Below are 22,176 nucleotides of genomic sequence, written 5' to 3' on the forward strand. Positions count from 1 at the left end.
TCTACACGCAGATCAATCCAACCGAGAGCTTAATAAAATACATAGGGTTCATGGCTTCAGGCGCAGACAGCACCGAATGTAATCAAAACACTGTTGGTACACAGGAGTTTAGACTTCTTAGCCAAGACTGACTACTTCTCAGGGGAGCCACAATTACTCGCAGCACCTCCGAGAACAGGCAGCTTCAGGTTTCATTCCTCTGCATTCTCTAGTACCTTTGCTTTGCAGTCAGCTGCGATCAGACCTTCGCGGAAAAACAATGCAGTCAAATGCTGTAGGACCCTTCTACCAGGTACGGGATCTGCATATACCCGGGAGGCAACTTCCAGAGGGAGGCACCCCATGCCATCATGACAAGGTCCAGTGACCAAGACTAAGGTGGGAGGAAACCAAGGGGGCAAAAGAGGCCTTTTAGGTTTCTAAACCTTCTCGTGCTCAATTGTTTGGGGGTTGTGTGCTCTTTCTACCGTGTTAACTTTGTGTCTAGTAGGAAATACTGTGCAGCTACGCTGTTGTAGCATTGTAGTGTTGTTGCAGCCACGATGGTCCAGGGAATACACAAGCAGCAAGATTTGTGAGGCACAGCAATGCCTTTTATTGGTCCGGCTTTCCCTGGGACAGACGTTAGACTAACTTTTAGGCACAAAATGCTCTTCCTCGGATTGGAGAAGGAAGCAAGTATAGTTTGAAGAAGGGCATTGGGTGACCAAAAGCTTCTCTTAACATTTACCCCAACTGTAAAGGTGGTCCAATAACAGATTTTACTCTGCCTCACAAATCTTGCTTCTCAACTATGCTGTGGCATATAATTTTGTTGTGTTCAGATAGAGGTTCTTTAAAACAAGAACTTTTACCAAGCCAGACAGTTTCCTTCTGGTGATTTTTCAGCTCTGAGTAATTTTGATGGATTTTTAATAACTTTTTGGAAAATGTGACCGATTAATCATTGACTCTCCCAGAAAACGTTTCAAGGGAAAAAAAAAACACTGTCCTGTATTTTAATGTATTATATGTCTGTGCTTATATTCCCCTTGTTTTTAAGTGATGTACTGCACATATTCTGACAGGAGGCTTAGCTGCGTGAGTAGCTTTCTTTCAGCTACTTGAGGGTTTCGGTTTGCCAGTGTTTTTCCAAAGTCTGCCTGATATCAGGCCCTGATCCTGCAGATTCTTTGCACCGTGTTTTTTAGAGCTGGGACCTAAATACTTTGTATGCTCCGGATCCCATTTCCTTCGAAGTCAGCAGGAGTACACTATATAAATATTACCTAAGACTCCAATTTAGTGCATCCCTTCTGACTGCATCAGTGAAACTGCGCTGTCTGGATTGACTTTTTGTTTCTGCCCTGGGACTAGTTAGCTCCATTTGCTCCCTGACAGGCACTAATGCAATGTTAGTGGATCTCTCTGTACCCTTTACTCATACAAGTAAGGGCTTTACTTTGAGTAAAGGCCCTTTTGCATTATAACCAGCACAATGGAGCAGTTGAATGCAACCCCCAAACCAGTTGCAGATACTTTGGTAAGAAAGCATAGGAGCAAATAAATATTGTAAAGTTGGGGTTTTTTCCTTTTAAAATAAGCTTCGGTTTGGAGTGCAACCTTTTTTGCTTCGCGGTGCACGTTTCGTTATATCAGCGTAGGCACTGGCAGAAGCCACGGGGCTTCCCAGACACAAACTGCACCATGCGAATATTTGAGTCTATGCATGTCTCTTAAGTCTAGCAAGACATGCCTATGCAGCGTCTCGCTTCCCCCACAGTGCTAATTACGCAGGCACGTTAATAAATATGTGCAGTACGTCCTGTTCGGAAAGCCCCCTCCCCTTTGTGCATGCTTTCTGTTGACTTTCCTTGTGTCCCTTATAAATTTTTATTTTTTCTGTCTGTGTTTTGTGTTTGTGGTTCACAGGTCCTCCCTTGCATTGTTCATCCGCTTCATCAACCCCTATTGAGCAGTCCCCTTCCCCTCCCCCTTCCCCACCGGCCAATGAGAGCCAGAGAAGGTTGCTAGGCAATGGTGTGGCCCAGCCAACCCAGGACTCTGACTCTGAGGAAGAGTTTGTCCCTAATTCATTCTTAGTTAAAAGTGGCTCTGGAAACCTCTGTGTCCCTGCCAATGGTGAGTTATTCTCTCTACCTACTTTACTGCTTGCTTGTCTTACAAGATGTGTGTGGGCCTGTACAATGAAGGTTTGCTTTGTCTTCCGGGCTTGAATATTAATGCACCCTTTATTGGATGACTCCTGCTTGCAATTTGCTGCTAATATCTGGAAAACGATGTTGCATTGAACCTCGCTGTTTCCTGCGGATGGCATCCCCCTGTCTGTCCGCTAAATGAACCGTTCGTGCTCGGGTTCGAACAAGCCACCCAACGAGACGGCACCTGAGCCCAGCTCCGAAACTTTTGGTTGTGCAGCAGCGGTGCTGAAATGCCACCCACCACCCGGGAGAGTTTTGTTTGTTGAGTTGGGGGGTTTTTTCCCCTCCCCTTTGATGCGGGAAAAAACAAACAAACTTGGCAAACAAAATCGGGCCCCGTCTGCAAAAGGCCAGTGACTTTCTTTGCTGTTCCTGCTGATGTTTCATTGCCAGCTCAGGTGAAAAATCATGCTTTACGAAATGTCACTTTGGGTAGAATGAGAACAGGCCAGGTGGATGTATCCTGGATGACGTCACGCCTGCCAGCAGCATTTTGTTGAGTCTGATTTTATTGTTTCAGATTGGAGTAGATGTAAAAGTGTCTCGGTGGCTACACTACAACCATGCTGATGGAAAAAAGTACCTCCTAAAACCTCAGCCCATGGGTTTTTAGACTAGAGATGAGTCGTGACAGTGACACCCGCATGTTCCCTTCACACACATAGGCCACAAATGGCTTATGGACCCACATTTCTCCAGGTTCCCTTGAGAAACAGCCTCCAGATATATTTGGGGCAAGAGCACTATGTTTCCAACTTCCCCCACCTCAGTGGGAGTTGAGGGTACTCACTACCTCCCTGCTTTGAGGATCATCCCTACACAGAGCACGCTGCCTAAACAGGGGGCAAGGGAAATAAAAGTTTTGTTTTACAACTCTGATTCCTCTAGACAATGAGGCGTAACTAGGAAGACAAGGCTCATTGACAAGGACGTGTTAAATTCATCAGGGATGGTGTAACCTGACATAGTGCAGATACCAGCAATGAAATAACAGGGGCCACTCAACCCACGGCCATCCAGCCTGAGTGATAATTGCACACAGGTCTGATTTATGAGCAAGGTAAAGCCTTTCATAGATATCTTTAAAAAGAAAAAGAAAAAGGTGAAAGAGGTTTAGAGCAGCTGGCAACAGCTTAGCCCCATTTATGTTAAGCTTATAGGAAGGTTTCCTTATAGGTTATTTCAAAGTAGGGGGAGAAAAGTTTGACATTTTTAAGGTATCCAGGTTGTAGCCATATTGCTCTCAAGGCAGAAGGAATCGGGACTCATGGTAAAGGTGATATCTTTTCTTAGACCAACTAGATTTTTGCAATAAACGATTAAGCCAACTAGATTTTTGCAATTAAAGAATGTTTTTTGCAAAAATCTAGTTGGTCTACTAAAAGATATCACCTCTACCACGAGTCCTGATTCCTTTTGACATTATTTAATTTATTCCACCCCTCCTCAGTTCCCCCTCCCTTTTTTTCCCCTTTTTATTGCATTTGTTATGGTAAAAACAAACTTTCCTTCAGGGCTTTTGGAAGGAGAAGGTTATCTGCTCTGAATTGTCATCATAAGGAAAGCAGTGGGAAATACAATGTTGCATTCATTCAGGAACATGCATAAAATTCATTTCCCCCGCTCCCTCCCCCCACTCCAGCCCACTGGCACAGTTAAGTTTGCAGCCCTGTGGGTGACCCTTTGGTGTTTGCTGTTGGACACCTCTTTATCTCCTCTGTATGTATTCAAAAGGAAATAATGGCTGGAGAGAAAGCCAAATTAGCACTTGTGGTAATTAAGATCGTAATATAACATAGGTATGTTTTTATTCCTCTGCTCGTCTACGCGCGCGCACACACACGCACGCAACCCCCAGGTAAAACGCCTGGGAGAGAGAGAGATGGAAAGACACAGAGAGATTAAAGCCCTTAATCTCTTCTTTTACTAATTAACTGAACAACAGAAAAAGCATTGTTCAGAGTCTGCAGTGGGTTGATGACATTATTGTATTATTGATGTGCTGGTGGTGAGTTAGTGAGACTTCAGGTTCTTTGCCTTTCTACTTATTTATCCTACTCCTCTTCTGGCTGCTTTCTGCAGTGGTTTGTAGACACTTTACAGTCCCCAGGGCCTTCTTTGTGTGTAAAATTCTGCAGGTTGGTAATAAATATGTCCCAGTGTGTCTGGGGTCTCATTTGCTTGGTGACTCTAGTTGTTCAATAATGAGAGGTGCAGGTAAATCCAGCACATCTGTGACCTGCTAGGATGTCACCGTCACTCTGCTATCAGCAAAAAACAAAGGTGACCTTTGAAAGCCACTCTGATTTATTATCCATCCTATCAGTCCATAAGCCGGGAGTTCTCATGAATAAGAAGCACAGAGCATCCAAACCCATCATGTCTAAAAAAACCTAAGACTCTTCTGACCTCTGTAAATGGATTTAATTCCCTTAGTTCCATAAAGTTCTGTTTCTATGAGGCTTAGGCAGCTCAGACTTTAAATGACAAAGGCAGCTCTTTATGTCCCCTAAACAGGGAAAATTAGTAAAAGCTTATTTGGGTTAGAACGAAGTTTAATACAGTTAGAGCACTCAGTCGCTGAGCATAGTAGCTGCCTCAGCAGCGGGACTGCCTGAGAATGCCTTGCGAAGGATTTGTGTTGCACTTTTTAATTGATCCCTGCTAGGTTTTCTTTCCACAGCTGTGTAAACTCTGTCTGAGAGGAGCCCATCCAAAGTAAGTAACACCCAGGGAGCTGCACCGCTGTTGCAAATCCCCATGTAAATCGCAAATACAATGCACATGCAACTTAAGAAATATGCTACTTTTTGAAGATACGCTAGACTGGGGTTTTTTTTTCCGTTCCATTCAATTCGAACACGAGTGCTCTAGGAAAACAGTCTGCTAACATTTTAAACAAGTACCGCGGAATTAAGGAAGGTAAGGAGAGGCACCGATGTTTTCTTTCTTTTGCATTTCACTTTGTGTTTCGTAATGGCATTCTCAAGGTAAAAACCATACTGGATTTGCTAAAAACGTGTGCAGCTAAATACCAAAAATTAACAGATTTTTCGCTATCAAATGGACTTTTCCATTTGCTCTGTTGGTCCAGATTTGCAAAAGTGGCCGGTGATCTTGGATGCCTCGAGTGTCAGGTACTGAACGTGCAACATCGTAAAAGGACTTCAGTTTTAGGAGGTGCCATTACTCCTCCATTTTCAGAAAATCAGGGCCTTCTAAAATCCATAAAATTAGGTACCCAGTGTTGATCGTTTTCCCAGGTTTGTTTTTTTTACTCCTGTCTCAGTGAATAAAAATCATGCAGTCATGGTGTCTAGCAAGTAGCAAAGGCAGGCAGGAGAAGTGATAGCTAGAAATCAGTCTAAGTTGCTTATAGGGACCATTGCTGATGTCCTCACAATCTTTAATTACTGTCACAGCTTCCCTGTGGAGCAGGGAAGTGCTGTTTACCTCCCCGGGGAGCTGAGAAGCCGGGAGATAAAGCATCAGATTTTCAAAGATAATCAGGTACCTAACTCCACCCCAAGATCTACACCTGAAAGACTTCCTATACTCCTTTGCTGCTGGACCATCTTTAAATGTGTGAACTGTTGTTAAGTGTGTTTAAGTTTTCTTTTTTGCCATCTTGTGTCAGGCATTTGAACTAGACAATAGGAAGGTTAGATGAGGATGCAAAGGTAAAAGAAGCACCTTTAGAATTAGCCTTCTCTATTCAGTAACTTAGATGAAGACCCACAGCATTGAAAAGCACCGTTTTTTGGGCACTCGGCTTCAGAAGACACAGAACTGAGCATGCACAACATTAGAAGATGCCAAAGAAAAGCAGGCCTATATCAGTGTTTAAAGACAGGCATCCCAAATTTGACTCTGGTACTCCGTGTACCCCCATGGGTACATCTGTGTAGCTGAAGAAAGCCCCTTCAAAAGTCACAGGTCTCAGGACAGGTATAAGCGGCTGTCTTCTGGTGGAAACTACAGGCTTGGGGTGATAGAGCCCCTTTTGAAAACCTGTGCCCAAGTGTGGTTGACATCTTCCCATCTATTAAGTCTCTCACACATACTGTTCCCGGGCCTGCTTCTCTTCAGCCCCTTTTTCTGCACTAGTCCTGTTCCCTTGATGCCAGCGAGGACATTTCTTCACAAACAATTCAGTAGAGATCTCGTTTAGGTTGTTCGGTGTAAATTTACTTCAGTCCAAAATGAAGCTGAGAGTCACCGTGGCACTCAGTTATTATTATACCTTGAATGCCAGCACATGCACTCACCATCGATAATGCATAGGCAGTGCAAGCGTGAGCTTGCAGCCGTAGAGGTCAATGAAACTACACACAAGTGTGCACTCGCATAAGTCTTCTCCGGTGGGAGGCTGAGGAGCTGGTGCAGGACTCTTTCCATGGAGAATAAGGGCTGGATCAAGGAGCCATCTCCCTTAGAGTCAATGGCAGAGGAGCTCTCCCGCAGAGGGCTACGGCCTTTCACGGAGCTGCATGTGCATATCTGCACTTCCTATAGATTGCTCTCAAACACGGTTTTACTGTGGGTCGAATTGCTCCCCATTCCCTTTCTTCTCTTTGTGCCGGTAGTTGACAGCGACAAGTCCCCAGCACCCACCCTTTGGTTTCTTTGAACGGAGAGAATGAAGGAAGGAATAGTTTCTCATGCAACCGCAAGGTTTCCTCTGCCCCGCACTTTGAATTACTCGCTCTTTCTGGGCCTGGGCAAGCATCATAGGGGGAGTTCACATTGTCTCTCCATAAGAGTAGGTTTCTCTGAGGTGTTTCTCACTGAGGTGGTAACGACCGGAAAACTTGTTTTCAGTCCCTAACTTACTTCCGCACACTTACTTTCTCTCTCTCTCTCTCTCTCATCCCCTCCCTTAGAAGTAGCTTTGCACCTACTTAACCGCTGCGACATCCACCCCCCACCCGGCACAACACGCTCCAGAATTTACCCAGGATCTCTCACACTTGAAAACTAAACAGGGACAGCCTGGTAATACAGTTTGGTTTTTCTCATACCTTCAGCTGGTTAAATTGGAAATGTCAGTGGAGCAATGCCATTTTACACCAGCTGAGCAATAGCATTACAGGTAGAAAAGGGCTACCAGTAGTAGTAGAGAAAGTTCTTCGGGTAAATCCGATATCTTTGATTAGACCGACTCAAATAGTTGGAAAAAATCTTCTTAGCAAGCTTTTCGGTATAAATGCCCTTCGTCAGGGTAGTCAGGTAGTAGTAGTCGGAAATGCGTGTTCTCTGCACCAAGTTGCTCACAACTATAGATATGCCTAGGATTATCGTCCTCATTATTCCTATTTGTGTAGATCAGCAGTGTGTCGGGTGCTGTGCATATCTCTAAAAAGCATATAGTTTCTGTCATACAGAACTTACCATTGTGAGTCAAAGCCCACTGAAGTCAGTTAGAAGACTTATATTAACTAGTCAGCTTTGAATCGGGTTCTGTGACTACCCTTGCATACACACCCATGTGCACGACTAGTCCCAGAGGTGTTAAATGCTCACAGGTTCAAGCACGGGCTTAGGCCTTTGCAGGCTCAGAGCCTGAAAGAGAGAGAGAGAGAAATCAGAATGTGAAAGAGGGCTGAAAAATGGAATAATTAAAGCCTTTTGAAAGACAATGGTGCTTTGTGAGGACAAAGGGAGGAACTTTCAGGGATTTGAAAGGGGACCACAGCAGAACCTTTGATACTATGGTATTAATAAATGATGTTTTTCTCATCTAATTATAAATAATGAATACCGATTATATTACATTTTCTTTTATGTATGACTTGATGCTTTTTCACAAGGCCCAGGAAAGCCCCTTTGCCTCCTCACAGCAAGTGAACAGGAAGGATGTTCTGCTGCTAAATGCGCTAAGTACGATCATGATCATTAGCCATTGCAGCCCCTAGTAGCTTTCCATCAGGGGATCGCGGTGCCAGTTGGAAATGTATATTAAACCAATCTCTCGGCACCTATGTGGAATCAGCACTGCTTGTGCTTTTAGAGTATGGGAAACTGAGGAACAGGATGTCCCAAGCCAAAATTTTCTTCAAGTATGAGGTCAGAGTAGGTCCAAAAAAATTACAACAATCTGAATTTGAAATAACTTCCGGTTTCTTGGGTTTTTTTAATCTTTTTTTTTCTTTATAATTTTTATCAACTATTTTCTGGCAGCTTCCCATTTATCCTATCATGGTTTTGTAATGGGCAATTGTATTTTGAAATGATGTTATCACCTTATTCACATAGCAGAATTTCCCCCTCCCCCCAAAAAATTCATGATCTAAACAGTTTTTTCATAAATGTGTTTTAAAAAAAATCAGTAAAAGGTATTTTAAACCGAACAAAGATAAAAGATCAAGATAAAACAGGGCTTGTTTGGGTTTTTTTGCAACAAAGCAATGTAAAAAGGAGGCATTTTTGACAGGAAAGAATTGTTATGCAATATATTTTGATCTGTTCGCAGGCCCCCGGCACACAGTCATTGAAAGGCACCTGGGGATCTGACCCCCGGTCCCAACAATAATGCCTCCTGTTCTACACTTGCATAGCAAGAGGTGCAATTTTGGGATTAGGTACCGGATCCCGATCACACCCTTTCCCTTTGCCCATGCCAGTGTAGCCTTGAATCCTGATCCCAGGCTCTGCCTGCACCACCAAGTTGAAAGCCATGTGCCCTCAGTCCAGCATGACCAGGTGCAATCCTCATCTGATTTTCAGCCACAGATCCAGGACTGCACTGGGCCGGTTGGAAACCCGGGCTGGAGCCAGCAATCAGGTGTTTGTCAACACCAGCCCTGGAACAGCCCTGGACAGGCCACACATTTAGTTTAAGGCACCACAGAAAGGAGTGTTATATGTGAACATTTTTATGATTGGTTTGCCATTTTATAGCACCTTTAATTGGGTGCATGTAGGGCTCCCTTGCCATCTATGCTGTGATTAACACAGAAATCGCAGCATAAGTGTAATGCATAGAGGGGGCCCTAAGTTCCTATTTGAGCCCCTCAAGTATCGTGTATCTGGCCTGAATCACTTTGGACCAGATTTCTGAGCTTCTGAACATCTGCATCTCTTACTGTGTCCACTGAAATCACCCAGATTAGTAGATTTGTTTAGCTGCAGAGCCAGTAAGTGTCTTACTACACAACTACTTGCCTTGACCATCAAGACCCTCCTTCCTCCTGCCAAGAGAAGAGCTTTTCTAAGCACCGTCGGTGGAGTGGATCAGATCATGCATTATTCCCCTCCAGTCCTGCTGGAAAATGGAGCTGTCCTCGGGTGCTGCTCCTCCAATTCCACTCTTACGGTTAGTATGGGAGGTTAGATATAGGGCATGGGATATAAGCTTCCATGGGATATTTATACTTTAGGTGGCCACTTGCCTTGGTCTTACTGAAGGCTGACTTGTGTTTTAGGTTTGTGTAATGAGATTATTTGTTTAAACTGGCAATTGCTTGGCTTAAGTATGAACCAGAGGTAAGCAACTCATATACTGTGGGATCACATCCATCACTGAAGTCAGTGTGAGGCTTTCCATTAACTTCAACAGGATTTGGATCAAGCTCTTACTGCACTGAAGCTCAAATCGGACCCAGCTGAGGTCAGTCTGGCTTTAACAAGACCAAGTTTGGCCCTGAATACCAAATGCACAGAAGGTGGTTTCCCTACAGATAGTAAACGTCACTCACCATGCTCAAGAGAGCAAAGTTATGATTGTGACATTCAGCAGAAAAGAACAGCCTAGGGAGTCACCTTTCCAGACCGGCAGGAAACCACACTGAAACAGTTAAAGCAGATCTATAGCACTGTAGCAGCGATAAAACCGTATCTGCGTGCATGCAAATTTACATAGGAGTGGGCTCCCTCTTTAATGCAAGCCACATTGAAAAGTGTGCACAGAGGAACCCCACTCTGAGGAAAGACAACTGGAACAAATTATATGCATTCAGACTTGTTAAACTGAATTGGCAGCAGAAATATTCCTAGTAACCTGAGCATTACAGCAGCACTGGTATAGTTAAGGTTATGTCAGCTTTTCCATTTGAAACCCCTGCTTTCAGAGGTGTATATCTGCAGTAAAAATTCACTGCAGGCTGAAACTTGACAAGCTGTGCAGGGTCTCATCTCAGGAGAAAAAAAATTATTTTTACAAAATTGGAAAAGGAAAAGCAAAAAAAAAAGCTATTTGGCTTTAAGGTACCAGAGCACAAACAAAAATAGCAGGGCTTGGTCTTTGATGCCTGTGTGCAAAACTGGCTTTGTGGCTTTAAATGTGTAACATGCAAATACATGATGAAGTCTTTGCTCCAGAGAAGGAATTAATCTCTGCACTATTAAAGAAAATGAAGCATTTATTTATTGCCCATTTGATGGTTATTGACTGCAGAGCCTGAAGTGTTTTGATCTGTGTCGGGTCACGCTCATAAAAAGAGTGTAGGGAGATTAGCAGGGAACGAAGCTCCCAGTAGATAAGATCCCGCTGGGATCTCAGGCATAGTAGGGCGACGAAAAGGAGGAAGTGGTTGGAGTAGAGCGGGGGTGGGAAAGCTGCATCTGACTGCCACCGACTGCCTAAGTGTTCTTGGTCTAGGCACTTAACCTTTCCCTATCCCATCTGCCGCATGATGATGCAGCAAAGCAGGTGCAGTTCTGGGCTCAGTCCTGCTTGCGTACCAGCTTCCTGCCTGTGTAGTATGGTTAGCCTAATTGGCGTTGCCCCTGATTCATATCAGTATAAATAAGAAAAGAACCAAGATCCTGTGTTACCTTTCTCCCAGTCTTGAAGTAATTAGTGTTTGGTAAATGCTTTGAGTTTCTTGGTTGAAAGGCATTCTGGAAGTACCAGGTAAAACTGATTTATTTGACCTCATTCTGAGCCCAAGAAGGCAGAGGTCAGAGGGCTTCCTGAAGGCGCTGTGGGTTGTATGCACCTTGCTGAGTTGTGACGGTTATTGATACAGCTCTTCCAGACCCGCAGGGGAAAATGAGAGCGTTTAGAATTGCAAAATGTTTGAAAATACTGTGCAGAGTTTGACGGTGGCTCACTCCTGGCTGAATCATGTTTTCATGGTGCAGTGGAGCTCCCAGTTGGGAACGAATTCTGGTTTGGAAAGCTTCTTCCATTAGTGGTTTTCAAATCGCATGTCTCCATTTTAAGTGATGGCCCGGGGGCTCTGAACTGTATTTGTCAACTCTGATTTGCTAGCCACTGTGGGCCACTGATTAATTTGCAAGGAGCAAAGATCCAGGCAATTCTTTTGCTTTAAAGTGCCTGTTCTCTAGGACTTGAGCATTCAATAATGTGCCAGCCTCCGGAGATATCTCTTCCCCTCCTTTTTACATTTTCTGTGCTTTGCATTATCATTTGCCAGGTAAATTGTAACACACTATTAATCTCAACCCAGAGCATCGTGTGACCCTCTTCAGCTAAAAAAAAAATCCCCGAATAAAACCACAATATCCTTAGGTGGAAACACTGGGGCTCTATGTGGAGGGGGGCCAGGGCAGGCAACATCTCTGAGGCTGTACTTCATTGATCAAGGGGCTCCTGCCATTGCAAAGTGTTGAAATATAGACAGAAGAGACTGCTGCTTCTGGTTAGCAGATGTGAACCACACTGTACCATTTAAAGCCACTCACCAGGCATACCCAAGTTCTGCCACCATAGTGGTTTTATTCAAGAAACAAGGGAACACTCACTCATGTATCTAACAGCAGGACAAAGTCCTTAGGACCCATGGATAGCAGTAAAGCTGATGTGACAGACAGTTCTGGCATAGAAGGAGCCTTTGATCTAGGAAGGATTTATACGAAAGACTGTCACACTTCCTTAGGAGTCAATTGGGTTAAGCCTTTGAGGACAGCAAGCCTAAGTCTGCATGCCCTACATAAGCATTCATGTTTTGCTGGCAGTTTGGAAAATGGCCAGCCTCGAAGGGTTAACAGTTTTGTTTGCTTGCTTTTCATTCCCATCTTCGGTATTTACACAGAAAAGCCACGTGCATCTGAGGTAGCTGGTCTTGCCTCTTAGGTCAGTGGTTATCATCAGTTTAAAGTCCATGCATACAGGGTCCGCATCTCCTAATGCTTCGAGCCTGGGAACGAGTGTCAGGGGACTCAGGAACCAGTTCAGTTTGCTTTGTGATGTAGGGCAAGATACTTGATGGTTCTGGGCCTGGCTTCTCCATAACCACAGTGGGAATAACAACAGCTATGCTCCCCCACTTTGTAAAGCACCTTGAGACCCTCAAATAATAAGATATGAGGAGAGGCTGATGGGGCTAGGCACGTTCAGCTTGTGGAAAAGGCGCTTAAGAGAGGACATGATAGCAGTCTTCAAATACTTGAAGGGCTGCCGTAAAGAGGGAAAGCTCCTTTTCTCTCTTGCTGCAGAAAGGAGGGCATGGACCAAGGGCTTGAAGTTGCAGAACAATAAATTTAGATTGAATACCTGAAAAAACATTTTCACTGTGAGACTAGTAAATGAGTGGAATAGGCACCTAGGGAAGTTGTGCACTCTCCATCACCCAAGGTGTTCAAGAAGAGGTTGGACAGCCACTAGTCAGGGATGATATAGGCATAACTATGCCTGGTTTCTACCATGGGTGATTCCCACGTTTCTGGGCTTTGCTGGTTGCTGCTCCTACCCTGACCCTCTTCCCGTTTTGCTGTTACATGTGTCAGGGTGTTTTTAAGCCTTCCCAGAGGCACTGGGGGTTGGCTACAGCCAAGGCTGGGGACTTCAACTGGTTCAGCTGGGGATTCTCCTACTAGGAGCAAAGCCAGAGGTTTCTGGCTAGAGAGTCTTGTCAGGTTGATGCCACATTTGGGGTCAGGAAGGAATTTTACCCCATGATCAGATTGGTGCAGACTGGGGGGGGGGGGTGCCTTCCTTTGTAGCAGGGTGTGTGACCCTTTACTTGGGACCTCTTGAGCATATATTGACATCATTTTATAGAAGCAGGACATTGGGTGTCGTGTTTTCCCTGCTTTGCTTGTGGCAGGTTAGGGTGTTAGGTCAGTGTTGTATCAGGGCTGAGGGTAGAGTTTAGATTATGATTATATAGGAGAGTTTAGATAGGGATGATCCTGTCTCACACAGGGGGTTGGCTTAGATGACCTCTGGAGGTTGCTTCCATCCCTACTTCTCTATGGCTCCGTGATAAAAATGCAAAGTATTATTATTATGCAGGCACAATATTCTGATGGCAAGTCCAAAGCATAGCTCCTGGAGCCTTCTTGCCAACTTTAAAAAACGTATTCATTTCTGTGTAAATTAGAGGTGGCCTAAGGTTCCTGAGGTATTGTTAACATAGCCCCCAGCATCACAAAGTTTGGGCTCCCTTGTTGTAATGTGTCCATGAGGTCCTTTGTGGGAAGATTTCATGGGAGATCTTTTCTTTTCCCATTTTACAATTAAACCTACTAAAGAGCAAAGACATGGAACACAAAAGAACCTGTTTAAATCATATGAGCGTGTGACAGAGATGGATGAAAGCCAGGCATTTAATACAATACATCCCCGTTTATAAAGTGTCAGCTCGTGTAGACATCCCAAGGTACCAGAAACTCTGAAAGGCCTTATACAGCAACTCTCTTTGAGGCAGCATTGAAAAACAAGGAACTATCTTACTTTGAGCATTTAAGCCTGATTCTGCCACCTTTACTCCTATTCAACAGGGTCTCAGCAAGCAGTCTCGCAACTAAGGCGTAAGAAGTCAGACTTGAGCTTTTGGCAGTTGCCTCCTATACAGTGCATCCTCACTTATCCGAATGGCACGCCAGTCTTCACCATGATGATGTGACACTATCACACATCCTGATAGTTACCAACAGTGAACGAACTGGCAGGAAGATGCAAGAGGAAGGTAGAAGCAGTGCAAGAGAAACTACGTGTTATTAACCAGCTGAAGTCTGGGACCTCAGATAGCATGAGAAGGGATGGTGTAAGGAAAGATATGAAGGTGAAAGAAAAGAAATGGCTGTACTTCTCAGGGACCATGTTACACTTTCACTTATCTAAACGGACTCAGCTGGTCAAGCAGCTTTTTGGCACATGCTTTGCAAAGGGGGTTGGATAGTCAATGATATACTGTAGTTTCTAGTCAGTGAGTTGTAGAGCCTGTTAGACGTGGCAATCAAATAGGCAAAAGGCTGTGAACCTTGTAACCTGCTTCTCTTACCCGCCTTTCTGCAAGGGACTGGCTGGGCCTGTCACTACAGACAGTTAATACCTGCATTTTCTAAATTTCCTGTAACTTCTGGCCTGGATCTGTGCTTTTTCTTATTATTCCACAGCCCTGCAGACACAGAATCCTTTCTTGCCTCTACTACGGAGTCCTTATTTAGCCTTTGGGCAAATCATTTTATCTTACGGTGCTTCATTTTCCCTGTCTTTTAAAGGGACGTAGTATACAGGCAAGAACCTGTCTCTCAGGGGTTTTCAGGTGTAGTAAAACAATGTTAGAAAGCCTTTTGGAGTCATCAGATGTAGAGGTGCTGCGTATATGAACCTGCACTTTTCTATGCACATGATTCTTATTGCCGCTGGTGGGTGTTGTGTGTGGGCACAGGCAATGAGATGAGGCTTTGTATCATCGTAGGTATAATTCCAAATCATTCAGCCATGGCAGCCCTGGAGTTGGACTTGGGATCCTCCTACACAAGCAGAGAATTGAGCTTCTTAACCTGGCTCAAAGAAAGTCGAGGTGGCAACACATGCCTCATTAGCGCAACAGCAATGGTACTGGGCTTGGAATCCAATAAATAAAGCAGCGCACAAAGCCTTGGAGTGCTTCATAAGCAACACACACAACTGGAAAATCAATGCTTTTGAAACATGAGGTGGCAATGGGAGAAGCACAGTGCCGAAGTGGTGCGATCAGATGATTTAGTTATAGCTATAAATCTAGCTGAGGTGTCGCAGCAGCTTGATGGGACTCAGAATTTCATAAGAATCTCAGCACAAAGCCTCTTGCATTAATCACGTCTGGGGGCGATACGTGCATGGGGGAGGAGCATCAGTGACTGTCTAGAAAGGCTTGTGTCGGCCAATATTGGGAGTGGTAAAACAGGAGCTTAGAGATGGTTATAACCAGATGGCCAAAGTACTCATTATACAAATACCTACCTTTTTCTAGATATTTATATGAGAAAATGTCTCCCTGGACTGAAAATCAGGAGAGAGATCACCTTAGTTTCAAATTCATCTGACTCTTTTTTTTATAGCTCAGGTTTTATGGGAGAGTCGCACATCACACTGCCCAATCCAAAATTGTTTCCCATACAGTACAATTCCCATACAATTTTGAAATTGTTTTTAAGCCTGGCTTTAATAATAAGATATCACCTCCTCTGGAGGCCTGTACCGCGGTATAGTACAGCTTATCCCTTCTTCTTGATAATCAGTCAGAAATGTTGAGATTATTCCTGGGTGTATTATTTTAAACAATTCCTTGCCCTTCAAAATGTAAAGGAAGTCCATGATATGAATGTATCATGGATATCCCTGGACTAGCACTATCAATATATTACTTTATCCGAACTATGCACATTCACCTCCTGATATCCTTCCTTATTAGCACCCCCTGATCATTTCTAATCCTCTTGTTTTAATTATACCTTTCCTGCACATTGCTGATACTGCAGATCAGTGCAGGTTGATACTGTTCCAGATGTGCTGTGAACATCTAGGACCCCCTGGCACCTGTTACACTTAAGACGTGATTAATCAGTTAATCGTGTTGTAAGTAACAACATGGCCACAGATCAATGCAGTTAATGACAAAATAAAATAAGGAATAAGCCATAAAGTTATTAGGCATATTTTGTGTGATAACTTTGTGGCTGGTTACCATCACACCTTCAATTGCATGTGTGGCTAGGCATCAGCTGATTGGAGATCCCGAACTTAAGCGTGTTCCTGAGCCTGGGCTCCCCCTGCGCCAGCAGCATGGCGTGAATGGGACCTGATACCCCATGCTGCAGTCACACCTCCTGCCATGCATGTGTGGCATAGCATGATTGTTGGGATTGTGCATCAGATCCCATCATACCTTTAAGCAAATATCTGCCAGGGGCCCTAGAGAGCACAAGATCAAGTAAATGCGAAAGAGGTTCAGCCACAATGTGGAGTTCACTTTAGATTTGCTTATATAAAAAAAAAAGGCAGACCTACGATCAATACTGAGAGTTGGTAAGTGAGAGAAGGCATAGCAGGCGTTAGAGATACAGCCAAATGTAGACTGAATTAAAGGCATCCATAACACTTCTGATACGGAAATGAAACTTGAAACAAGAGGTTAGCTCAAAGGGTAATAGCTTCCAGCCAGAATCTGCTGTAGGCTACCAGACCACCCATCCCTCCCTCATCAGTAAGGTCAAAACAAATATAGGATTTGACACTTAGGCAGTAATTTGCATGGGCAAGATTGACAAGATTCTGTTGAATCACTAGCAGGTATTTTCAAAAATCTGTTGCGTGTCACTACTTTTAATAATAGAAATAATTACGTTGTTCCTTTCCTTGTAGGATCTCAAAGCAATTAGTGAACCAAGCCTCATGGCACCCCTGTGAGTCAAATAAGTATAATAATCCCCATTTTACCAAGAAGAAAATGAGGCAGAGGTCAGATAAATGACTACCCTGAGGTCACACAGGCATTATGTGACAGCATGAGGAATAGAATTTACCTCTCCCTACTCCCAGTCTCTTGTTCCAGCCACTAGACCATGTTCTTTCCAAAAACCATCACAGGCACATTCAGGATGCTTCAATAATATTGATTTCAGTATAAATAAGAAGCCTCAGTGCTATTAATAAAATGAGTCCAGGACTTGCTTTTGTACCTGACTTCACTAGGTTGATGATGGCTCAGTAGGAGAAACACAAGGTTTCTTGTGTTTACGCCTACAGATCTCATAGGAACACCTTGAAAGTTAAGCACCCAGGTATGGGATTTGCATACACTAATGCCCAGCTGTGCATGAAAATGCAGGTGTTGCAAGTATGGGTGCAGCTTTTGCAAGGCAGCTGAAGTGACTGCCTTGGAAAATGTGGTTCTGTTTTCTGAGCTTATGCAGGTTTGACCATTTGAAAACCTTTTTTCTCATTTTTGTCTTTAGGATTGCAGTTTGTACAGCCAAAAAACTGACATTCTTTTTTCAGATAAAATTCTCACTTCTCATAGTCTCAGTGTACCGTACGTCACACCATTGACCTCCACAGGACTTTCACCATATTAAGGACTGAGTTGCAATTTAGAATTGTCCTGACCACTATAGGCTGTATAGTAAACTTAGTTTTCACCCTTGAAGCATTTTCACCAGTCCACGGTCAAACTTCCTCTGACCCACCCTGATATAAAACATCAGCAATGATCCCGACACTAACCCATCACACAGAAAACTGAATAAGCGCTTTCGTTTATTAGAAGTTCTCTAAACATTGCCAAAGTATTAATTCATGTTGCCTTCACTATCTCTGTTGGAAACGAGTTCCTATATTCACTCTGCTTGTCACAAAAATGGACCCTCCTCAATTTATTTTTACCTCTTCATTTGAGCCTCTGTTACCTAATGAATCCAGTGATCTCACATAGGTCATACCTCTCTTGTAGCTATTTTGTCCCCACCTTTTTTGACTGTAGCATTAATCTAAAGGTTTGGGAGGTGGCCCGAAAAGCTTTATTCATATTTTTCCAACTGTTTTAGGTTGTTGGAAGGGAGTTAGCCCTGGACATTTCTTTTAAGTGTGCACATGTCTATCCTCTACTATTAGTAAGTAGGTTATGGATGATCCTGAATGAACAGCAGGCTTGCACGCTTCTTTGATTAGTAAATTGTTACTATCCAGAGGCAATTGTTTTATATAAAGCCGTATGGTAAGAATTTAGTCAGGAGGTTTTCAGCACGGTAGCTGTATTTCTGATAGATTGGGGACGTGAAGAAAGAGAAAGGAGCTTTAAAGACTGGCATAAGTGACTTGCATGTCCAAAAGATAATCCCCAAACACACCTGTGCAGTAGAAACACAACACATGGATTAGTGATGTACTTAATCTGTCACTATGGCATTCCCTCGCTGAACTGCCTGAGTGGTTTCTGCTACCCCGGCTCAAGTTCCTCTGCAGCTTTATCAGCGTCCACATGAGTTCCAGTGGATTTCGATACCGAACAATGCACGTTTGTTCATTCATTTCAACTGTGATCTCGAAGGTGGAATTTTAATGGAGCGAAAAATGAGGGGAGGAAAGGAAAGACAAAATAATAACCCGTACACTGAAACTCAACGCCCAGTACCGTTGCTCAAGCTTTGCATTCACATCTGCTACTCTTTTCAGAAGCAATTCAACCCCTAGCCACATCTCCATATAGTCGAACTCTTCCCGTGGTATTATTCTATCAAGAGCGCAGAGCTTGGAGGGAGTCTTTACTATTTATTCCTGAGGTTTTAATCCAGCCAGCTAGCCTCTGTGCTTAGTGAACCACAGCTGGCATCATGTTTGCAGACTAAAACGCACAAAGATCTAAACCCCGAGCCCGGGCAACTGCCTTGCTAGCTCTGTCATTTCAGGGAAAGGCCTCTCAATTCAAAATGTTCCTCATAAAAGGCAGGGAAATAAGAGAGGAGCAAAAAGGATGAGATTTCTGCTGCTGCTGACCATTTGCAGAAAATAACAAAATACAGCGGGTCGCAGAAGCCAATTTCTGGCCAACGTGCGTGTTAAACCTCTCCATGCAAACAGCAGCAGCGGGAAGAAGGGGGGCGGAAGAGGAGCAGAGTCCCAAGCACACGGAAACATGTTTTGTTTTAAATATATTTGAGTTCCCCGCCTGGCCTGGTGCACTTCCTGCAGCACTGAAGCGCCGTAAATTGAAAAGGCTCAAGCTGGAAACCGAAGCGTTGAATTCCAGGCCTGGCCGGAGCGGCAGGGGCTGCCAGGATGGTTTATGCAGCTTCCTGGAGGGAAGCCAAAGGAGCTGACCGCCCTGAGTGCTGGAACCAGTGCCAGGCAGCCGAAGAAAAACATTGCTTTGACTAAGAAGGCAACTGTTTGTTTGTTCTTCCAGCTAGGAAAAAACCAAGTGGCTCTTAGCACTGGCGCTGACGGAAGAGGTCAAAACCGAAGGCAAGGACATCAGGTTATTGAAGGAAAGGGGGCAAAGGTTGGGTGGGGAGGAGGCACAATTTTGCGCTTCTCCCCCCTCCCTTATCTTCTGTGGCAGTCTGAGCCTGGTCCTCAGTGGTTTAACGTATGCATTTTCCCTTCTGCAAAAATACAGCAGTTTTCTGATTTCCATGAGCTGCTTAAAGAAAGGAGCAATTACCATTATTACTAATGTCTACAGAGGCCCACACTCTGTGGGGACTCCCGGGTGTCACCATGGTAATAGCACACATTGGAACGTTATTCTTTTTGTGCAGTCTACAAGCGCTGCTAATATAGCGGCGAAAAATGCTTTCCTGGGGGACTCCGCTCTTGAGCAAAACAGCCGTTGAGCACTTGGGATTTCGGGCTTGGTCCCATTGACTTCAGGGGTTATTTTCAGAAGAGGCAGAAATGCAGGACCAGGTAATCTGCAAACCTGGCTAATACGCAGGCTCTCTTTCTTCCTAATGCTGTGATAGCCTGGTAAATTCTGGTTTAGGATGAACACTTTCCCCCAGCCTCTTCTCTCTTGCTCTGTAGCATGTTACGTTCGTGTGGGCTCCTAGTAGGTTTTGCCATGTGTTCAGGACAGCACAAGACCTAGGGGGACCTGGGGTTTTGGATAACTCCTTGCCTGATGTTGCCATTTCCTGCGTGGCGTTTGACTCGGTCTCTTTTGTTACTTATTTTGGAAACTTTAATACCATTTGAATTCTAATAAGTGCCCTGTTTGCAAGCAGGAGGGCCCTGGCATCGAGATTGCAATATCCTGCCAGGGGAATTGTTGGCTGCCTGTACAGTGTCAGGTTTAAGGATCCCTGGAGTCCAGCTGGCAGGACACAGGGATATGAGTGGAGCCAAAGATCCAACTACAAACTACTATCTTCCTCTCAGTTTTTACTGCCCTCATCCCCAGGTAATGTCCTTCTTGTCCTTGCATTGGTTGCCCAGCCCATGCAGCTGACACAGCTGTTTTTGTAGCATGTTAAATGTTTCTGATCAGCAGTAATTAAAATGAATAATCTCTGATGAAAGATCTTATGAGTGATATTAGTAGCTGTTTCTTCTGCAGACGTCAGGCTCCCACTCTTGAGACGGTGTTTTAAAGTGCCTGCTCCTGGAATTCGGTGATTAGCTGAGAAGTTCACCTGCCATTCAAAACACAGCACGCTTCTAGTCCATCCCGATTGTGGCGGGGGTAAAGACTTAAAAATGTGACTTGGGTGGAAAAAAAAAAAGAACTATGTGTTTATGATTTGTTAAAGGCTCGTGATAAGCCAGATGGCATGATCTGGGGACTCTACTTCGTGTCTTGATGTCATTGTCAATACTGAATGATGGGTGAAGGAGGCCCCCGCTTTGGTTCTTACCAGGATTTGTGCTTCTTGTCGGCCATGGAAAAGGGTTTTAATTGTTCCCAGGAGGTTGTGTGGGAGGAGATGGCCCTGCAGATAGGAAGCTATCTCTGGGGGGCTGTAAACCCCCAGACATAAGAGGCATCACCAAGGAGGAGGCTGCCCATCATATCCACTGCCACTCAGGAGGATCTTCCTCCTTCCCCTTTCTTCTCAGGGCTTCCCAAATCTATGTCCTTCTTTACCCACTTAGTCTTCTTGCAAGAAAGCCCTTGTTTATGCTAGAAGGACATCCAGTTCAACCCCCTGCATAGCTTACGTGGCACTTGCACACTCCCAGTTAGAAACTAGAGTTGTTAAACACTTCTGCAGAGTGTCCCTTTTCTCCACATCCAGAAGAGGTTAACGTAACCATGCAAGGTCCTTAGGTCCATGTAATGCCCCTTAAAGGGTTAAATGGTAACACGGAACCACAAAGGTCCGTCATGCCTAGTCCCTTTGCACTACGATAAGCTCTGCTCAATAGGTGGAGGGCCCTGCAGTCATAGAGAGAAGCTGGGCTTACTCCTATGCAAGCTGTTATCAACTGGGGGTACACGTACCCCTCCTGGGGTACTTTGAAAGGTCCCAGGGAGTATGCGGGGGGTGGGCCAGGACAGAGCGCCACCACCCCGCGATGCTGCTTCACAGGAGGGCCGGGGTGGGGCGAGAGCAGGGTTGCACAGATGCCATGCTGACACTTCTCCACTGCCGGTCACTCCCCTGCTCTGTGTGTGGCCACTCCCCCCCCCCCCCCATCGCTCTGTGTCAGGTTGCTCACCACCCCCACCCCCCCAGGGGATGCACTTATTAAAAAGGGGGCCGCCAGGGATATACTTATTAAAAGAGGTTGAAAACTGCATTTGGCAGGACTAGGATTTGGCCCGGTACATTTGCACACAAAGTACAGCCTGAGCTTAGCCACCTGTCAGAGAATGAGAAGGCACCCCAAGCCAGATGCGCACTGCTTTCGAATTGCCGTGCCGGGCATTTAGGGGGGAGGCGGGATGACAGGCTAACATTAGCCTTGCTAATATCTTGAACAAATGTTTTTCCGATTAATTAAAATAAATTGGCATAACAAGAAACACAGTGTGGGTTCTTAAAAGTGCAGAGTTGTTTTCTAATGCGGCTTCCCGTTAGAGCAAGTCCCTTAATTATCTCTGTTCGTGCTCGAAAGCAAATTTGGTGTGTGTGTGAGGGGTTTTTTCCCTTAGAAATGAGCGTTGCCTTGTTCCCTTTGCTGCTTAAAAATCAGGGGGGTGGGTGAAGGAGGAGTAGCTGTGAATGATGGAGTCTGTTTCCTCCTAGAAAAACACACTGCACCTCTTTGCACCCCCTTGGAGTGATGATGGGCACATTTATAGGGGAAGAAATTTCTCCTGTGTTTCATGATGGTGCCAGCCTCCTGAATGCTCTGATT

At 44.6% G+C, this 22,176-nt stretch overlaps 1 protein-coding gene across 4 annotated transcripts in view; it reads left to right on the forward strand.

Annotated features, from left to right (window-relative positions):
• The window catches only part of TENM4 (teneurin transmembrane protein 4), a 757,738-nt gene that overhangs the window by 452,944 nt on the left and 282,618 nt on the right, over window positions 1–22,176 (forward strand). For 3 of the 4 annotated variants that reach the window (XM_090030685.1, XM_090030687.1, XM_090030686.1), the window contains exon 5: window positions 1,912–2,121. The exons of the other annotated variant lie outside the window; for it this stretch is intronic. In XM_090030685.1, the coding sequence (XP_089886811.1) occupies window positions 1,912–2,121 (210 nt within the window). The remainder of the gene's footprint in view (window positions 1–1,911; window positions 2,122–22,176) is intronic. 4 annotated transcript variants of the gene reach the window in all.

This window comes from Crocodylus siamensis, chromosome 1, assembly GCF_052110815.1.
Source record: "Crocodylus siamensis isolate JL-2025a chromosome 1, ASM5211081v1, whole genome shotgun sequence".
NCBI classification, from domain to species: domain Eukaryota; kingdom Metazoa; phylum Chordata; order Crocodylia; family Crocodylidae; genus Crocodylus; species Crocodylus siamensis.